The sequence below is a fragment of the Carassius carassius genome, chromosome 39 (assembly GCF_963082965.1).
Source record: "Carassius carassius chromosome 39, fCarCar2.1, whole genome shotgun sequence".
Taxonomy (NCBI): domain Eukaryota; kingdom Metazoa; phylum Chordata; class Actinopteri; order Cypriniformes; family Cyprinidae; genus Carassius; species Carassius carassius.
This window is the reverse complement of record NC_081793.1, coordinates 16,883,053-16,903,237: the sequence shown is the minus strand read 5'-3', so window position 1 is coordinate 16,903,237 and position 20,185 is coordinate 16,883,053. Positions and strand designations below refer to the sequence as shown.

General features: G+C 40.5%; 2 protein-coding genes across 2 annotated transcripts in view; one reads left to right on the top strand and one right to left on the bottom strand.

The window, feature by feature from the left end:
* LOC132121496 (phosphatidylinositol-glycan biosynthesis class F protein-like) overlaps positions 1-20,185 on the bottom strand; it is a 358,018-nt gene that overhangs the window by 103,879 nt on the left and 233,954 nt on the right. The window lies entirely within an intron of this gene.
* On the top strand, positions 13,408-20,001 carry LOC132121490 (DNA mismatch repair protein Msh2-like). The gene is made up of 16 exons (XM_059530928.1): positions 13,408-13,661; positions 13,867-14,015; positions 14,098-14,385; positions 14,899-15,045; positions 15,129-15,278; positions 15,369-15,502; positions 16,354-16,553; positions 16,650-16,759; positions 16,861-16,984; positions 17,074-17,224; positions 17,310-17,407; positions 18,135-18,380; positions 18,499-18,703; positions 19,011-19,258; positions 19,348-19,517; positions 19,609-20,001. Exons 1-16 carry the CDS (start codon positions 13,454-13,456, stop codon positions 19,789-19,791), a joined length of 2,811 nt encoding a protein of 936 aa, XP_059386911.1. The 5' UTR covers positions 13,408-13,453; the 3' UTR covers positions 19,792-20,001.

Below are 20,185 nucleotides of genomic sequence, written 5' to 3'. Positions count from 1 at the left end.
CAAGGCCGATCGCCACCGGTCAAAGCCTCCTGTTTATGTCGTGGGTCAAAAAGTGTGGCTTTCTACCAATACCATTCCTCTGCGATCTGTATCTAACAAATTGCTCCCAAATTTATTGGCCCGTTTAATATCGCCAAGATCATTAGTCCGGTGACAGTCCGCCTCAAACTACCTCCAGCTTACAGGAGGATACATCCCGCCTTTCATGTGTCCAAAATTAAACCCGTGTTTTATGCACGTATTAATCCGCCTACTCCGGTTCCCCCGCCGCCGTGTCTCGTAGATGGGGAACCGACATATTCGGTTAATCTTATTCTGGACTCGAGACGGAGGGGGCGAGGATTCCAATACCTGGTGGACTGGGAAGGTTACGGTCCGGAGGAGAGGAGTTGGGTACCTGCTAGGGACATACTGGAACACTCCCTTATTGATGATTACAATCAGCAGGTAGGCCCTTCTGGGAACTCCAGGAGGCGTTCTTAGAGGGGGGGGGGGTACTGTCACGGTTGGTAAACCGTGATCTCTGGGTTTTGCACTTTGTGGGTGAAGTCTGTGTGTTACGCGTCTGCACTGATTAGTTTGTGGGCGTCTCCGTTAATTGTCATCAGCAGCAGCTGTCACTCATTACCCTCTCTATAAAAGTGGCTTGTCTCACGTCTTGTGTTTGTGAGAGCATTGTTTCATGTTGTTAACCGTGCTTTGCTTTCTGTTGTGTTCTGCGTTTTTGGATGTCCGTGTCTTCCCTTGGAACCTCGTCCACTCTTCGCAACCACCACAAGCATCACGACTTACCTTCGGCTCGCTTCCCCGCAGTTCATGTGCCACCCTCTCCTGCTGCCAACTCACCACCACCATCTGGACTCATCACTTCCCTCCACCATCTCGGACAGTATCTCCTTCCCAGCGTTGTTTGTGTTCCAGTTCGTTTGTTTACCTCCTCTCATTAAAACTTTGTTTATACTCGCACTTGCTTCCAGCTTCTCCTTCACCCGGTCGTCACAGTCTTTTGTTCGTTATCTGGCTCGGCTCGGTGTTCATCTTCAGTTCTCTCTTCACAGCAGTTAAGTAAGTGTACTGTTTGAGTACATGAATTATTCCGGGATATTGGTTTGTTTTAACTCAGAGGGAGTGTTAGCCACATTCAAAAAGTTAACAGCTTAAGTCATTTGTGGATTAATGCGTATTGGAGATGCGACCCGTTTAAAACGATTCAGTTCGATTTGGTGAACTGGTTCAAAAAGATCCGTTTACATCGAATGATTCGTTCGCGAACCGGAAACTCGTGAACTCTCTCACAGCAGACACGGAAGAGAAGACAATGCTGAATAAAGTCGTAGTTTTTGTTATTTTTGGACCAAAATGTATTTTCGATGCTTCAAAAAATTCTAACTGACCCTCTGATGTCACATGGACTACTTTGATAATGTTTTTAAGTAGTGATGCCATCAACCAGATCCTGTTGTGTTTAGCAAGGCCTACTTAAGCACCTAGCTTCTCAATGCTTAACTGCTTTAGCTCCCTCCTTGCAGTCCACCTGTCTCTGGCCATGTCCCAGGTCTGTTGGATATTGAAGGGATGAGAATACAGAAACCAAAATACCAAAAGAGCAGCAGGAGCAACTGAGATTATCAGTTGAGTGAACCACCCTCAGTATTGTTAATGTGATACATTTGTATTGTATTTGTCTTAGGTGCTATAGGGTTCATTATTTACCCCAGATGTTTTCCATGCCTCTGCACCGCCTTAACTCTAACCACCACCCCTCCAAAAAGGAGATGACTGAATCCAACTTCCTTTTAAGAAAACAGTTACGTCTAAAACAATACAGCTTGAACTTGGGTGGTTCCTGCATGTTTGCCTTTCTAGAGCTTGTAAAACCAAGGGAAAGAATGAATCATGCAGTGGTTATACCCACAACACCAACATGTGTGTTTTATGCCTCTTTCAGGTTACCTAAAAGTTTACGCACTCTCTGGATGCAGAGGGGTGTCTGGTATCTTAAAACTATATAAGACCTGTAAGACTTGATAGGTCTCCACAACATAAAAAAATAAAAATAAATAAATAAAACTTTTTTTCTGCAGTGTTGCCATTTAAACTGAATATGTATTGTCCAATATTTCATTTGGAAGGCAACATAAAAAGTAGCTTTCAAGGACATTTGTTGGAATAAAAGTAAATTCTATTTTTAGAGTATCACGCACACACACACACACACACTATGAAACTTAAACAAACTAAAAACCAAATCAATATTAAAGCTAAATAGAACTTTTCAATGACAAAAACTAATAATAAGTGACAAAAGCACATAACAACTGACTAAAACTACATTAAAAATAAAATATAAAATTATAGACTAAAACAGTCAGATTTAATCTTTAATAGTTATTTAAAAAGTTTAACTGCCTTGCAATAAGAATGTGATATTGTTAGGGAAACATTGTAGTGTCATAAAATGTCATAAGGATAAATATTAAGGTGCAAATACGTGAATATAGCACAATATAAATATGACACTGAAAAATTATCATCATGTTTAACTGAATTCATGTACTCACGATTTAAAATTAGTAAAGCTAAACCATGGTACTGCTCTCAACTATGCCAAGACATCTGGTAATAAGATGCCAGAGTCTGTGAATGGGTAATTGAGGCCATAAAAAGCCATGTGAGACACAGATGGTTGATAATCACTAGTGTAAAGAGCCCCTGACCACTCAGGTGTTTACTCAGAGTTAGGGCCATGAAACTAAGACCTATTAATTCTTTATGTACATTGAAGCTTTGTACTGAATGCTGGCAGACTTTGCAGCACCAGGCTCCAGTTTCCCAACATAGACCCTTGTGTGGCTGTGTACACGTGTGTCTGTGTATGTGTGGTTGTGTTGTCGAAGCTGTACATAAAGGAAAAAGAGCATGACTGAGATTGTCTTTCCCTTTCTGAGTATCCCTCTGTTTCCCTCTCTCTTTTTTGAATGACTGCCAAAAATCATGTAGTCAAATAATAAAGGCAGCAGTTGTCAATGTTAGGCAAACTGCACAAAAATGTCAAAGATACTTAATAATTCTGGTCGAGATTTATACCAAACTGACATGGTCTGTCTGTCAGGAATGGATGGAGGATGTTTCAAATTCAATTCTGGAAAATTAAATTCAGATATTGTTACGGACACTACTGTGAAATTCAAAGAGGCTTGAATCTTGACTCATAACAGGCAAGCTCCGGATCTTTGGAAATGAAGCTGATTTAAAAGGGGGATTTATGTTCACACAATCTACCACCTCTCTCAGATTTCTCAATAAAACAATAAATAAATCAGAATTAAATGAACAGAAATATAGTATTTTGTGGCTAACATAGGCTTTTTTTTATTAACATCAGGAGCTTTAAGAGATCAGTGATATTAAAAAAGAATCTAAATTATGGATGGTTTCTGGTGTTTAGTGTTCATAGAGATTTAGCAATCTCCATAATTGAAATTATTATATGTAATTTTATTAGTGCAGTCTTTTAAGTCCACAATGTTCTTCAAGTTGACATAATCTATTTATTAAAGTGCCTGAATGCATGTATATGATAGCCCTTGTGTAAACAAAACAATACATTCAATAATAAGATTCAAAGAATACATGAGTGCAAAACTGAATAGGATTAGATTTAGAAGCACTGATTTCTGTCTACAGTGAATATAAATTACGTCACATTCCTCTTTATTGCCCTTTGCAGATATGCTGTAGAGCAGCATGGTTAAAATAAACCTCAAATATAGCTTTAATTGGTGCAAATAAAATGCTTAAACATAGGTTAAAGTGCATCACGACTGATAGTGCAACAAGGATTACTGTAAAACCTTTCAAGTCGCCTAACCTAGTAATGGTAAAAAATCAATGCCTTTACAAGATGGCTTGATAAAGGGAACAAATAAAATTTTAAGCTAGTTAATATGCTATGAGTATTTCTTGATCAGTATTGTTGTGTGTCTTGTGATTCAAGTACAGCAGAGGCTTCAGTTTCACATACAGTACAGCATTAATATTTAACCATGTATTTAGTGAGACCTATCTGACATCACAGAATGCTCCAGATAATTAACACACTTTGATTAACACACAATATGTAGAGAACAAACTGTATATTTATTCATCTGTTCTTTATTAGAGATTGTATCTGCTCGTTAACACAATAGCAAAATACACATGCAATATATGCATCTTCAAGATGAATTCCACATTATATTGAACCTTTTAGACTTTCTCTCTAGCTCTTTGCTCTCTCTTTTATTCCAGACAGCCCAATTTTAGACATCTGATATGCAAGACTTGACTTCTCACACTCAGACACTCAGTGTTCAGTACTTACTGATGGCCTAGTTACTGAGATGCCATTTAACAGAAAACAATGAGAAGACTAAATATGCACATCTTTTGTGCTGACAAGGGCAATAACCGACATATGACCGAATTAAATAACAACTGATAGCTTTTTTTGGCTGATCCTTATATTGTGTTCTTCTAGAAATTTTATTGCTCTTTGTTGCCTTTCGTACTACTGCACTGTCTACTTGTCTTGATGATCTACTGTACAGTTATTGACACCAAGTAAGTGTGAGATTAATGAGATTTAATGAAGACAATGAAACAATACAATACTGAGACACAAATAACGCTGGGAGGAATGCACAGTCCAAGATGGTGGTGATGAATGATGAATTCGGAAGGCGGAGGTGAGTTGGCAGCAGGAGAGGGTGACACAGGAACTGTGGGGAAGCGAGCCGAAGGTAAGTAGTGTTGCTTGGTGGTGGGTTGCGTAGAGTGGACGGGGTTCCGGGGAGACACGGACATCCAATGCAGAAACACACAAAAAAGCAAAGCAGAGGTCACAAACATGAAACAACGCTCTCACGAACACAAGACGCTAGACAAGCCAATATATAGGGATGAGTAATGAGTGACAGCTGTTGCTGATGACAATTAACGGAGACGCCCACAAACTAATCAGTGCTGATAGGTCGGTTCCCCATCTATGAGACGGGGTGGCGGGGGAAGGCGGATTAATACGTGAATAAAACACGGGTTTAATTTTGGACACATGGAAGGCGGTATGTATCCTCCTGTACTGCGGACTGTCACTGGACTAATGATCTTGGTGATAGTAAATGGGCCAATGAATTTGGGAGCTAATTTCTTAGAAAGACACGGAGAGGAATATTGTTCGTAGAAAGCCACACCTTTTGTCCCACGATGTAAACGGGAGGCTTTGACCGGTGGCGATCGGCCTTGGCCTTAGTGCGCTCCCGCATCCGGAGCAGAGTCTCCCGGGCTCTGATCCAGGTGCGGTGGCACCTCTGGACAAATGCGTGAGCGGAGGGGACCGCGACTTCTGATTCCAGACTAGGAAAAGCTGGTGGCTGGTAACCTAAGCTGCACTGAAACGGAGAGAGGCCCGTGGCTGACACTGACAACGAATTGTGAGCGTACTCCACCATAGAGAGTTGTTGGCTCCAGGAAGAAGGATTCTTGGAGACCAAACATCGCAACATTCTCTCTAAATCTTGGTTGGCTCGCTCAGACTGCCCGTTACTCTGGGGATGATAACCCGAAGACAGACTAACTGTCGCTCCTAGCAATTTACAAAATTCCTTCCAAAATTTGGATATGAATTGGGATCCCCTGTCAGAAACCACCGGGAGGCCATGTAACCGAAAGACGTGATCTAGGACAGTAACCGCTGACTCCTTGGCTGTAGGTAATTTGGGCAAGGGAATGAAATGTGTCACCTTCGAGAACCGGTCCACTACGGTCAAAACGACCGTCATGCCATTAGAGGGCGGGAGGGCGGTAACAAAATCTAGTGCGATATGTGACCAGGGTCTCGAAGGGACAGACAGCGGTTGAAGAAGCCCATCAGGAGGCCGGTTAGACGACTTACCACTGGCGCAAACTGAGCAAGCCACAACAAAATCGTGGATGTCATGAGCCATAAGTGGCCACCAGAATCGTTGTTTAACTAACCCCTTGGTTCGGCTTATCCCTGGATGACAAGCAACGTTAGAGCAGTGACCCCACTGAATAACTTCGGTCCGGCACAAATAAACGATTTGGTAGGCAACCGGGCGGAGGTGTTACACCTTCTAAGGCCGTCTTGACCTTCGATTCGACCTCCCATAAGAGTGCTGAGACGACTATTTTCTCAGGTAAAATACATTCGGGAGTCACCGGGCGGGCGGAGGGATCAAAAAGACGTGACAAAGAATTGGGTTTGACATTCTTGGAACCCGGGCAGTACGACAGAGTAAAATCAAAAAGTGCCCACCGAGCCTGCCTGGAATTGAGTCTTTTGGCAGTTCTAATGTACTCTAAATTCTTGTGATCGGTCCAAACAATGAAAGGTACCCCTGGCCCTTCCAACCAGTGATGCCACTCCTCTAAAGCTAATTTGATGGCCAACAATTCTCTGTTACCAATGTCATAATTGCGTTCCGCAGGAGATAAACGATGAGAGAAAAACGCGCAGGGATGCATCTTATCGTCCAAGGCAGCACGTTGGGAAAGAACTGCTCCTACCCCCACCTCTGATGCGTCGAGCTCCACCGCGAACTGCCGTGTGGGATCAGGGGCTACAAGGATGGGAGCCGAAACGAAGCGGCTCTTGAGGTTGGTAAATGCAGTCTCGGCTGCATCCGACCACCTGAACGGAGTACTGGGGAAGGTCAAGGCCATCAGAGGTGACACTAGTTGGCTGAAATTACGAATGAAACGTTGATAAAAATTGGCGAACCCCAGAAACCGCTGTAGGGCCTTACGGGAATCTGGAGATGGCCAATCTATCACAGCCTTAACTTTGTCAGGATCCATACATATTCCCTCGGACAAGACGATATACCCTAGGAAGGGGACAGACTGTGCATGGAATACGCATTTCTCCGCCTTGACAAAAAGCCCATTCTCGAGTAATCTCTGGAGCACTCGTCTGACGTGTTGAACATGTTCCTGGAGAGATGAAGAAAAAATCAATATGTCATCCAGGTAAACATATATAAACCGATCTACCATGTCTCTCAACACGTCATTAACGAGTGCTTGGAAAACCCCTGGCGAGTTGGAGAGCCCGAACGGCATCACCAAATATTCAAGGTGCCCTCTAGGGGTGTTAAAGGCGGTTTTCCATTCATCCCTCTTCCTGATGTGGACCAAATGATAAGCGTTACGTGAATCCAATTTTGTGAATACGGATGCTCCCTGTAACCTCTCGAAAGCTGAAGACATCAATGGTAACGGATAGGTGTTCTTTATCGTGATGTTGTTCAGCTCTCGTTAGTCAATACAAGGTCGCAAAGAACCATCCTTCTTACCCACAAAAAAGAATCCCGCCCCCGCTGGAGAAGAGGAAGGGTGGATGAACCTCGATGCCAAGGAATCAGAAAAGTATTTCTCCATGGCTTCTCTCTCCGGAATAGAAAGAGAGTAAAGCTTGCCTTTAGGCGGAGACTTACCTGGCAATAAATCTATAGCACAGTCATAGGGACGATGCGGAGGAAGAGAAGCAGCACAGGACTTACTGAACACCTCCTTCAGGTCCAAGTACTCTGCGGGCACGTTTGATAAAATCATGGTCTCTTTCTGAAAGACAGAAACAGGCACAACAGGAAAAGCAGAAACCAGACAAGACTCATGACAACTTTCACTCCACAAGGTGACTGTGTTGGAACCCCAATCCACTCATGGATTATGTTTGATTAACCAGGGGTGACCTAAAACAATGGGAGCTACAGGGGAGTCCATGAGGAAAAAGGATATGGTTTCACTGTGGTTGCCTGAGGTGAGCAGAGTTATGGGTTCAGTGTAGTGGGTGACGTGTGGCAGTTCCTGGCCATTGAGTGCGGTGACATGGATGGGATGAGACACAGGAAGGACTGGAAGGTTCAGGTGACGTTCAAGGAGAGAGTCAATGAAATTACCTTCGGCCCCAGAGTCCAGAAGGGCATGACAGTCATGAGTGTGGTCCTCCCACCGCAGTTTCACCGGAAGGAGAGTCGATGATGTGGTTGAGGACTTCCCGGCAGAGATCCCACCCGATAGTAGCCTCAAACTTACTATCGGGCTGGCTCTTTTTACCAGGCAGGAATGGATGGAATGCTCCGAGCCACCGTAATATAAGCATAGTCCTTGGGACCTCCGCTGCTCTCTCTCCCTCCGGGAAAGCCGAGCTCTACCCACCTGCATGGGTTCGTGATTGTAGACGGGACCGACCATGTTCTCTCGACTCGAGCGGCCCCTTTCCGGAGAGACATAATGGCGTGTAGGACTGACTTGTCTACCCAGGCGGTTAATCCGAGCGTCCACCCGGAGTGCCAGGTCGATTAGGCCGTTGAGCGTTGGGGGCAGCTCGAGGAGGTAGATTTCCTTCTGAACACGGTCGGCCAGCCCATGCAGGAATCGATCCCACTGCGCCGCCTCGTTCCACTGGCACACGGCCGCCAGGGTGCGGAACTGAATGGAATAGTCTGCCACTGATGATTTTCCTTGTTTAAGGCCCGAGAGCTTGTGAGCGGCCTCCCTGCCGGCTGCGGCTCGATCAAAGACCCGTTTCATCTCTTCGGAGAGGGAGTGGAACGAGGCGCAACATGGATTTTGATTTTCCCACAACGCCGTCCCCCATAAGGCGGCTCTGCCAGAGAGTAGGGTAAGAGCAAACGCAACCTTGGACTCCTCTGCCGTGAAGGTGCGGGGCTGCAATGCAAAATGCATGGAACATTTGTTAAGGAAAGTCTTGCAAAAGTTTGGCTCACTGGAGTAACTCTCTGGCGCCGGAAGTCGCGGCTCTGGCCGGAAGTGGTCCTGGGAGGTCTCCCGGGGGACGGGCAGCGCAGGCGGTGCGGTGGGCGCAGTGGGAGAGGTGAGTTGATGAATCCGCTGGGTGAGCTCGGACACCTGTGTCACCAGCGCTTGGATCGCATGTCCGGTGTTCACGATGCTCTCCTGCTGCTGATCCATGCGGTTGACGCTGTGGTGAATGAATTCAGACAGTGAAGTGGTGCTCGCTGCTTCCATGTTTGGTGAGAGCGTTCTGTAACGACTGGGGGAAGGAGTGGCAGGAAGCAAGTGCGAGATTAATGAGATTTAATGAAGACAATGAAACAATACAATACTGAGACACAAATAACGCTGGGAGGAATGCACAGTCCAATATGGTGGTGATGAATGACGAATCCGGAAGGCGGAGGTGAGTTGGCAGCAGGAGAGGGTGACACAGGAACTGCGGGGAAGCGAGCCGAAGGAAAGTAGTGTTGCTTTTTGGTGGGTTGCGTAGAGTTGACGGGGTTCCGGAGAGACACGGACATCCAACGCAGAAACACACAAGAAAGCAAAGCATAGGTCACAAACATGAAACAACGCTCTCACGAACACAAGACGCTACAAGCCAATATATAGGGATGAGTAATGAGTGACAGCTGTTGCTGATGACAATTAACGGAGACGCCCACAAACTAATCAGTGCTGACGCGTAACACACAGACTTCACCCACAAGTGCAAAACCCAGAGATCACGGTTTACCAACCGTGACACTTATACAGTATATTTAGATAGTTTTAGAAAATCAAATACCATACTGTGTGTGCATGTATTACAACAGAGAAAAGTGGCATAGAACAGTAATTTAAAATTTTTATTATGGTCTTACAACAATAATGTTATATGGTCTGGACACAACCTGTCCTCCAACCAATACGCCCGTATAGGTCGTTTGTCCAAATCCCTGAAATACGACCCATCAGAGCGTATACTACAAGTGCGCCCCTATTGACAAAAGGTCGTTTTCATATTAATGTTTTGTACTCTTTTATTTGCACTCTGATTTGCGTTTCGTGTAGCTCAGTTGGTAGATTATTGCGCTATACATTGATAGGTAATCATGCTATCATGGGTTTGATCCCAGGGAACGGATGTGGACGAAAATGTATATGCTCAATAAATCATAATTTAGCATGATTTCTGTGAGGGTTAGGTTTAGGGGTGGGGTTAGGTGTGGTCATTCGAACGAATAAGCCACCTAGTAAAATATGTAGGAAATACTGTGAGATCGGTGTAAAAAGCCCACACATTGCATTTAAATAAACGTGTGTTTTGATTGGTAATGACGTTATACGTCATTTCATGACGACAGACGCAACGCGATACTGTCATTATTTTTACGCCGGCTAGAGGGCGCTTAACTTTAAAACATAAATATAGGTCGTAATAAGGTGCTTGCACAAACGACCTATATGGTCGTTTTTTGTTGGAGGACAGGCTCTCTGGACAGCATGTAAAATAGTGTCATAAAAGATATTGACATTAAACATGATGGTACAGATATATGAATATGGCACTGAAAATGGATCATTAACATGTTCTTGTGCACTGAATGCATGTACTCAGGATATAAATAATGACACCACTATTACTGCTTATTATATATCTATATCTATCTGTCTGTTTCTCTCTATTTCTCTCTTTTGCTTCTTGTTGGCTTTTTATGTGGTCTTAATGATTATTGTTTTATAGTTACACCACATACACCACTATTTCTGCATGTATATAAGTTTGAGATCATGCACATATTACCATTATTTGAACTAGAAATTATGACAGGTATATTCTCAATTCAACAGAGGGTACTTTAAAATCTGTCGGTCCACATCTCATTGATTTACTCCTCTGCAGTGCTCCCAGTTTTGCCATGTCACGGCAATAACAGTCAGACCACTGCATCTGGCCAACATCCAGAGCGCTGCAGCAGGCTGCAACCCCCATTAAAGCAGGCCATCCCGCCACAAAAGGACATTGCAGAGAACAAACACACTCTCACTCGGCCCATAAGGAATTCATTGGAGAACAATATCTCTAACATATTAATTGGACTGCAACAGATACAGATTGTTTACATATATAATTTGGCATGTGTATACACTATTAGTGGCAGTCCCTTTTGTATGTATATTAATTTGTAACATACTTAACCAAACACTTATCCATAATATTACTTAGTCCAATGGGAAAATGTAATTTTTTTGGTGAACTATTCCTTTAATTTTTGTCAGTAATACCCCACCTATTTTTACTCTGAAAAAGCAAGAAAATAAAGTGTCATCTTAAAGGCATAGTTATATGGGATGAAAGTTAACCCACAAATGAATATTTACTCATCCTCATGTCATTGCAAATGTACAACATTCTTTCTTCTGTGGAATATAAAATAAGATATTTCGGTAAACACTTTTGGTTACCATTGCGACTTTCATTATATCAAAAAATTTATTTATCTGAATTTATTTAATTCTCAAATAATCTTCTATGTTCCACAGAAGAAGTCATACAGATCTGGAATGACATAAGGGTGAATACATGATGACAGAATTTTAATTTCTGGGTGAACCTCGAATAGGACACAACTGCATATAGATGCGTAATAACTGATAGGCCTACATATGAGTGAAGGGAAAGAACTGATAAAATAGATGGAATAATGATTCCTCTGCAGCTTTGGTTTGTCTTTCAACCTGTTTTCTCAAGTTTGGAGAGTGACTTATGTTTCAGTAAAACAAGGTTGCGTGTGTGTACACATGTTGGCAAATATACACATTACTTGACTATTCCTACACATGCAGATAAAATGTTTACCTCAGTTGATTCCCAGGACTGTTCATTCAGTAAATGAAGTGAAGATACTTTAGGAAGGCACACAGCTGAAGTGGCTATTACATAAGGAGTCTTTCATGTAGAATCCCTGCAGAGATGGATCACTTTTCATTCTGGCCTCACCAGCTCAGTTCTGACACCAAGTGACACTTACCTGCTATTGCAACTTCTGCACACCTTGGGTTCCAAAACTGTCAAACACTTGAAGCAAGCTCAAAGGTACTATTGCTTTTCAGCTATTTGCCATAGCTTTATACAAGCTCACTTGTTTGAGTGAAGCTCAGATTGAGGGCTCAAATTTTCAGGCCTTTAATTACAGCTTCATACAGAATGGATGGTAATCTTGTCCCAGGGAATGAAACAAATAACCATCATTAAATGTGATCTTGCTGGTCTGTGATTAACCCGACACATGCAAAACAGCTATTTTCAATCAGTTTTAGCTGTGATTCAGGCATATTCAGTTGATTATGGCAGCTACGTCTGCAGGTTAAAAAACAACAGTGTCATATAAATACAAGTCAGTAAATCCCTGGAACAAGGGCTTTTGTTTAATAATACTTCTAATAATATTACATAAACGTAACATGAGGTTATTCTCAGTTCTCTTTTAATAAAATGTATTTATGTTTATTTGTTCATTGATTCATTCCTTCATTCATTCTTTGTGAATTTATCATTTATTTTCTGTGACTCCCCTGATCCAGTACACACACACATCTGTGCACACCTTCTTGGACAAGAAAACAGAAAGTTAATGTTTTATAAATAGTTACAATAAAAAAACAACACATAAATAACATTGTGATAAAAAATACTTTTGACTTAAATTAAAATTTTATTTAATTAAATTATTAACATAATTAAATATATTAAAATTAGATAATTGTACATTAAGAATTTTTATAATGCAAACATAATAAAATATCACATAAAATACACAAATTCTTACCACACATGCCAATATTCCCAATACATTTCCAAATCCTTCCAGAACAATGTTTAATAGAGATAATGGTAGAACAACTGAGGACTTGTTTCTTTTTCCAATCCACAGAATTCACAAATGCCATGTAAATAATTGTTAAAAATAACTCTTATTGAAGAAATTATTGAATATTACAATCAATTTTAACAGTTGAGTCCACATACACAAGAAAGAACAATCTTAATCTGTAAATCAGAATTTAAGAGAAGAGATAAATAGATAAATAAATAACGTAATAATAATAATAATAATAATAATAATAATAATAATAATAATGAAACATATGTAAAAACAACTAAACAATAGTTCAAATGATCTTCCTTCCTTAGGACAATATCAAGGACTAACGTTTGGGAACTATAGAATAATAATAATAATAATAATAATAATAATAATAATAATAATAATAATAATAATAATAATAATAATAATAATAATAATCCTCCATGAAATATAACTGTATGTAATTATTTTTGTTATTAGTTCGCATTAGAGACTCTTTCAAATATTCAATTTCTAATAAAAATACATTTTGGTATGCATTTCGCAAATTTTTGTTTTTGAATGTAATATTTACATTGCAAAATGTAAAAGTTAACGACATACTCAATCATTTTTATTTTGTGTGAATAAGTTCAAGTAACATCTTTTAAAGAGAGCATGTAATTACAAAATAACCCTTCTTTATTTGAAGTGTGGATGTTGTCGTCATTTTAACTCCGCCCCGTTTGCCTTTGACCCTCCAGTCCTGGCGCGCCGGTGCGGTGGCGGGAGATTCCAGCATGGCGGTGCAACCTAAACAAAATCTGTCCATGGACAGTGCATCTGAGCATGGATTTCTGAATTTTTATTTTTCTATGCCACAGAAACCAGACACCACCGTGAGAGTATTTGATCGAAACGATTATTATACGGTTCACGGAAAAGATGCAGCTTTTGCAGCCAAGGAAGTTTTCAAGACGAATGGAGTCATCAAAAACCTGGGCACAGGTTGGCTGTTGATTATGGAATTATTTCATAAAACAGTCAGTTCATTAAAGAAATATCTTTTTTTGTTTCTTTCTATTGTGAAGATATATGCCATGCATCTTAAACTGCATCATTACATTTAAAGTTTATCAACCTTAAAATTATGTTTATATTGTGAAATATATGATTATGGCTAATAAAGGTGATTTGTATTTTCGAAACGCAGGAAATAAGAGGTTGGAGAGTGTGGTTCTCAGTAAGATGAATTTTGAGTCATTTGTGAGGGACCTGCTGCTGGTCAGACAGTACCGGGTGGAGGTTTACAAGAATGCCAGTAAGAGTAGCAAAGAACATGACTGGCAGATAATTTACAAGGTATCTTGCTTGCTTCACTGTTTAATAAATTTTTCTCAGTATATTACCTCTCCTGGTTTCATCATGTCTGTGTTTATCACAGGCGTCTCCAGGAAATCTGACCCAGTTTGAGGAGATTTTATTTGGCGGTGGAGGAGGGCCTGGGGAGGCAGCTGCTGGTGTTGTCGGGGTTCGTCTTGGCACCAGGGCCGATGGACAGCGTGTTGTCGGTGTTGGCTATGTGGACAGCACCCTCAGGAAACTCGGTGTCTGTGAATTCCCTGACAATGATCAGTTTTCCAATCTGGAGGCTGCTCTTGTGCAGATCGGGCCCAAAGAGTGTGTGCTTCCTGGAGGAGATGCAGGTGGAGACCTTGGGAAACTCAAACAGGTAACTTGCTTATAGAAGCCAAGTTTGTATGTTATGAAACAACATGGAGATGCACAATATATTGGAGTCATGTTGAGAAATAAATTCTGATTTTTTTCTCTCAGAATTCTGAGTTTATATATTTATGTATTCAGTTACAGAATAAAAATAAAGTATAAAAATGTATTCTACTGCATAGACAGCCAGGTTTTATTAACAGCCCATCTTGTCTGTGGTGAATGAAGCCCTCTTTAAATGTAATGTAAAATAATAAGTCTCAAAATTTATATAATTTGTTGTACTCTACAGCATGTTGCTGTGATTGCTAAATTCACATGTATAAATTAAAAATGTTTATTTTGATAAAACAGTAGAATTTGAATATAGGCCATTTATTGGTTCAGACATCAAAACAACAAAAAAGAAAATCTGCAGCTTATTGTATCAGCCCAAATTAATATTGGTGCATCCTTAGAACCAGATTGTATAACCATAATCATTCATCTTACATGCTGGTTTCTGTCCTTAACTCAGGTGGTACAGCGTGGTGGCATTCTGCTCACAGACAGGAAGAAATCTGAGTTCACAACCAAAGACATTGTGCAGGATCTGAATCGGCTACTGAAGGCCCATAAGGGAGAGACTGTGTCCAGTGCTGCACTTCCAGAGATGGAGAAACAGGTTTGGGGCTCTGCAGCAAAAGGTAAATGTGTCATGTCAGGTGCTTGACCAGATAATTCAATCAGGTTATTGCTTTTTTCCAGATTGCAATGTCTTGCTTACAAGCAGTCATCAAATACCTGGAGCCTCTCTCAGATGAGGCCAATTTTGGTTCCTTCAAGATAACCACTTTTGACCTCAACCAGTACATGCGTTTGGATAATGCTGCTGTGCAGGCCCTGAATCTCTTCCAGGTCAATAGTCAATTAAAAGACAAAAAATATGCAATTTCTTCAATGGAGGGTTATTGTGAGTTCTGATTTGTTCCTCCTCTGATTTCTCAGGGCTCCTCTGATGATGCTACAGGCACACACTCTCTGGCAGGCCTCTTAAACAAATGTCGTACCCCACAAGGACAGCGGTTGGTCAGCCAGTGGATCAAACAGCCTCTCATTGACAAAAACAAGATAGAAGAAAGGTGATATTTTTTGCTGCTGCATATAACTTTAAATCTTGAAATTGGTATGAAATGCCTTCGATTCGGTCTGATACATTACATATTTATGGAATCATATAGGATATTTATGTATTTAAGAGAGGATTTTAAATTTTTCCCTGATGCTGATATAATTTTTGTTTGTGCTTATTTGAATTGAACTCCTGCAGCATACATTGAGATTATAATTTATGCTTTTATACTCTTTTAAAAGTTGAGGGATGGTGGGATTTTTGAAAGAAGTATCTTATGCTCACCAAGGCTGCATTTATAATATCATATATTAATATCATGTAAATCTGTTACAACTTAATTATTCTTTTCTATTTGAATATATTTTAAAATGTAATTTATTCCACTGATGGCAAAGCTGAATTTTCAGCAGCCATTACTCCAGGCTTCAGTGATACATAATCCTACAGAAATCATTTTGTTATGCTGATTTGGTGCTCAACATTTATCAATTTTGTAAATCAGTTGTGCTGCTAACAATTTCTGTTAAATCTCAGATATTTTTTCCCCAGGATTCTTTGAAAAGAATGTTCAAAAGAACAACATTTATCTGCAATAAGTCTTTTGCAACATTATAAATGTCTTTGTCTCTTTTGATCAGTTCTATGCATCCTTGCTGAATATAATTATTACTTAAATATTTTTTTAAATAATAAATTACTTAAGTGATAATACTGAACTATAGTGTCAGTTGACATTATTAGACACAGCAGCTCTTTTTCTTGATCAAGTTTAAGTATCTTGTGGATGTAGCATATTTTCAACATTATAGAGGTTTTATTTTTTCCCCTTCATTACACATTTGTGGTTTTGATGTGCAGACTGGATCTTGTGGAGACTTTTGTGGAGGACTCTGAGCTAAGGAAGAGTTGTCAGGAGGATCTTCTCCGTCATTTTCCAGACCTGAACCGAATGGCAAAGAAGTTCCAGCGTCAAAGCTCTAATTTACAAGACTGTTACAGGGTTTATCAAGCTGTGGGACAACTGCCGAGTCTGGTGCTGGCGTTGGAGAGATACAATGGTGAGCACAATGTTGCCTGTTAACCTTCTAGTTTGCATTTGAACAACAAAATGTGTTGTGGAGCAACACAATGAGTGACAGCTGTATTTTGATCAGGGAAACATCAGGTCCTCCTGCACGCAGCATTCATCTCTCCCCTCAACGACCTCATCTCTGACTTCTCCAAATTTCAGGAGATGATTAAAACAACACTGGACATGAACCAGGTCTGCCTTGTCATCTACACTCTTTAAGCTCAGTTTCTACGTTGCTCTGCCTAAAAGTTGGAGTTCCTAAAATGTATGCCACTCTTATTTTTCTTGTCCAGGTTGAGCATCATGAGTTCCTGGTGAAACCCTCATTTGATCCCACATTGAGTGAGCTCAGGGAGAACATGGATCGTTTGGAGAAAGCCATGCAGGCTGCCTTGAACAGTGCGGCTCGAGAACTGGGTAAGTGAACATAATATGGTAATGAAATTGATTTCCTATTAAGCAATTTAGTGTTGAACTGGTAACCAATTTTGCTTATTTTGATTTAGGGCTGGAAGCAGCTAAGACTGTGAAGCTTGAATCCAATGCACAGATCGGTTACTTTTTCCGAGTCACATGCAAAGAAGAAAAGAGTCTTCGCAACAACAAGAAATTCAATACTTTAGATGTTCAAAAGAATGGAGTGCGATTCACTAACAGGCAAGAGATCTTAAATGAGATGTTTAAATACTGGAGCAGGTAATGACTAGACTTAGTGAGTGACGGGGTTGTTTCTTGTTCACAGTAAGCTGAGCTCTTTGAATGAAGAGTACATTAAAAGCAGAGAAGAGTATGAAGAGGCTCAGAACGCCATCGTCAAAGAGATCATCAGCATAGCTGCTGGTGAGAGTCACTCAAGGCTTGTTCTTTGTAGTTTTTGAACTTTTCCATGTGGTTTAATTTCCTTAATGAAGGAATGTTCTGTTCAATGTACAGTAAAACACCTGTAAAAAATTATTTCATTAATACAGCACATTGTGCCCTTATTTTAACTTCAAAATATAAAATTCCAGTTTAAAAACAAAAAGTATAAAACATGCAAATACATTTGGAAGACGTTTAACATGCTGTTTTCAAAGAGACAAGATTGAAACATTGTGTTAATGAGACTAGCTAAGATCAAACGGTTATGAAAGAATATACTTTATAAATGAGCGACATCAATATCTCGGCAGTTCATATGCAGGAATGAGGAATTATTGTAATACAAGCGTTTAAATATTAATGTCAACCTGAAACAGAAATTTATTTTCCATATTGTGAAATTCTTGTCATTTTGGAAATTGATTGGATCATCTGAGGTTGCTAATTGCTGCCATCACATGTATATTTGATAAGGAACGCCAATATTCCATAAACAATTTTTTTTTTAAATTTCATAGTGACTTAGTGGCCTAGTTTATGGTCTTAAATTATTTCCTATGGTAATCCATAAATGTTTATAGCTCCTAATGTGTATTGAACACATTAGTCATTAGCCGTTTTGGTCTCTAACATTAAACTTTTTCAGAAATCTGGTTTTTGGCACATTGAGAATGAAGAGTTTAATAATCCTGTATTTGTACCATAGGATATGTGGATCCAGTACAGACTCTGAATGAGGTGATAGCTCAGCTGGATGCAGTGGTGAGCTTTTCTGTGGTGTCCCATGCTGCCCCAGTGCCTTACATAAGGCCTAAAATACTAGAGAAAGGCTCAGGGAAACTCATTTTAAAGGCAGCAAGACATCCCTGTGTTGAAGCCCAAGATGATGTGGCTTTCATTCCCAATGATGTCACCTTCACTAGTGCCGAGGAGATGTTTCATATCATCACAGGTAAGCTCATATTTGATAGGAGGATACTAAAAATGAGCTTGTGAGGTAGAGTTCTAGCATTAAATGGAAGTTTCATGTACATAAATGCATTAATCCATAATTTTTTTTATATTGTTAGGTCCAAATATGGGGGGTAAATCTACATACATCCGTCAAGTAGGTGTGATCGTGCTGATGGCACAGATTGGTTGTTTTGTGCCATGTGATGAGGCAGAGCTGAGTGTGGTGGACTGTGTGCTCGCTCGAGTGGGTGCTGGGGACAGCCAGATCAAAGGAGTGTCCACATTTATGGCTGAGATGCTGGAGACGGCTGCTATTCTTCGGTCAGAACTCAAATTTGACATGTTCTGTATGCCCATCATTCTTAAAAGAATATTCTTTAGGGCCACTATCCTGCAGTTTAGTTCTAACCCTAATCAAACACACCTGAACCAGCTAATTAAGGTCTTCAGGATCACTAGAAAGTTACAGACAGGTGTGCTTAATTAGGGGTGGAACTGAACTATGTAGGACATTGGTCCTCCAGGACTGAAGTTCCCCATCCCTGATTTACAGTATGTTCATATTGTGCCCCTCCATACTTTTTTTTTGTAGTTAATGCATGTCATGTTTTGTATTCTGACACTTTAGATCAGCCAAAGAGGATTCTTTCATCATTATTGATGAATTGGGCAGAGGCACATCCACATACGATGGCTTTGGTCTGGCCTGGGCAATCTCAGAGTACATCGCCACCCACCTCAAGTCCTTCTGCCTGTTTGCCACTCACTTCCATGAGCTGACGGCGCTTGCACAGCAGGTTCCCACTGTGCGTAACCTCCACGTCACTGCCCTGACCACAGACCGCACTCTCACCATGCTCTACAAGGTGAAAAGGGGTAAGAGTCTCTTGAAACGTTTTTCTAAAGACTCTGTTTTGCATCTTTCCACTGTGTTTGGTGGTGTCTAATGTTTGTGATTTTATTAGGCGTTTGTGACCAGAGCTTTGGGATTCATGTGGCAGAGCTTGCTAACTTCCCCAAGCATGTGATTGCTAATGCAAGAGAGAAGGCTTTGGAGCTTGAGGAGTTCCAGGATATCTCAAGAGCTGGGGAGGAAGCTGGACCCGAAGCCAAGAAACGCTGCCTGGAGAAACAGGTGAGATTTGAAAGAAATGTTTGCATTCGCTCTGCAGCTCAATAAATGAAACTTTTACAGTTAAATTGATGTGCTGTCATCTTACCAATAGGAGGGGGAGGAGATCATCGAGGCTTTCCTGGCTAAGGTTAAATCAATGCCTGCTGAAAGCATGTCTGATGAGGCTGTCAAAGAGGAGCTGTGCAAACTCAAGGCAGAGGTCATCAGACAAAACAATAACTTTGTTAATGACATAGTGTCATGTTCTGCAAAAGTCAAACTGACTTCAGCCTAAGGGCTGAGCATTGGCTTAGTGGATAAGTCCAAAATTTCTGTAAAATTGTTTATGTATAATGGAAATGGATATAATCTATAGTAGATCAGAAAAACGTTCCATTTTAGCATCCTTTTCAATTGTTTATTTTTTCCTTCAGGTTATTTTGCAAATTGTTGAATCACTCGATCATCATAAATTCATAATAAACTTTTTAAAAAATATAAGAAATTGTGTGTATATTGTCAATCAAAATCACAACCACAATTTTTGGTCAGTGACAATGTCTCCGTCTAATGGATTCGTTTTGAAATGTTGACTTTTTCAATTTTATTTGTACCTAGTCTCAAAGCTAATATTTTAATATTATAATTACAGACATGTTTAGTTCAGATGTTATTTGTACCATTTTAAA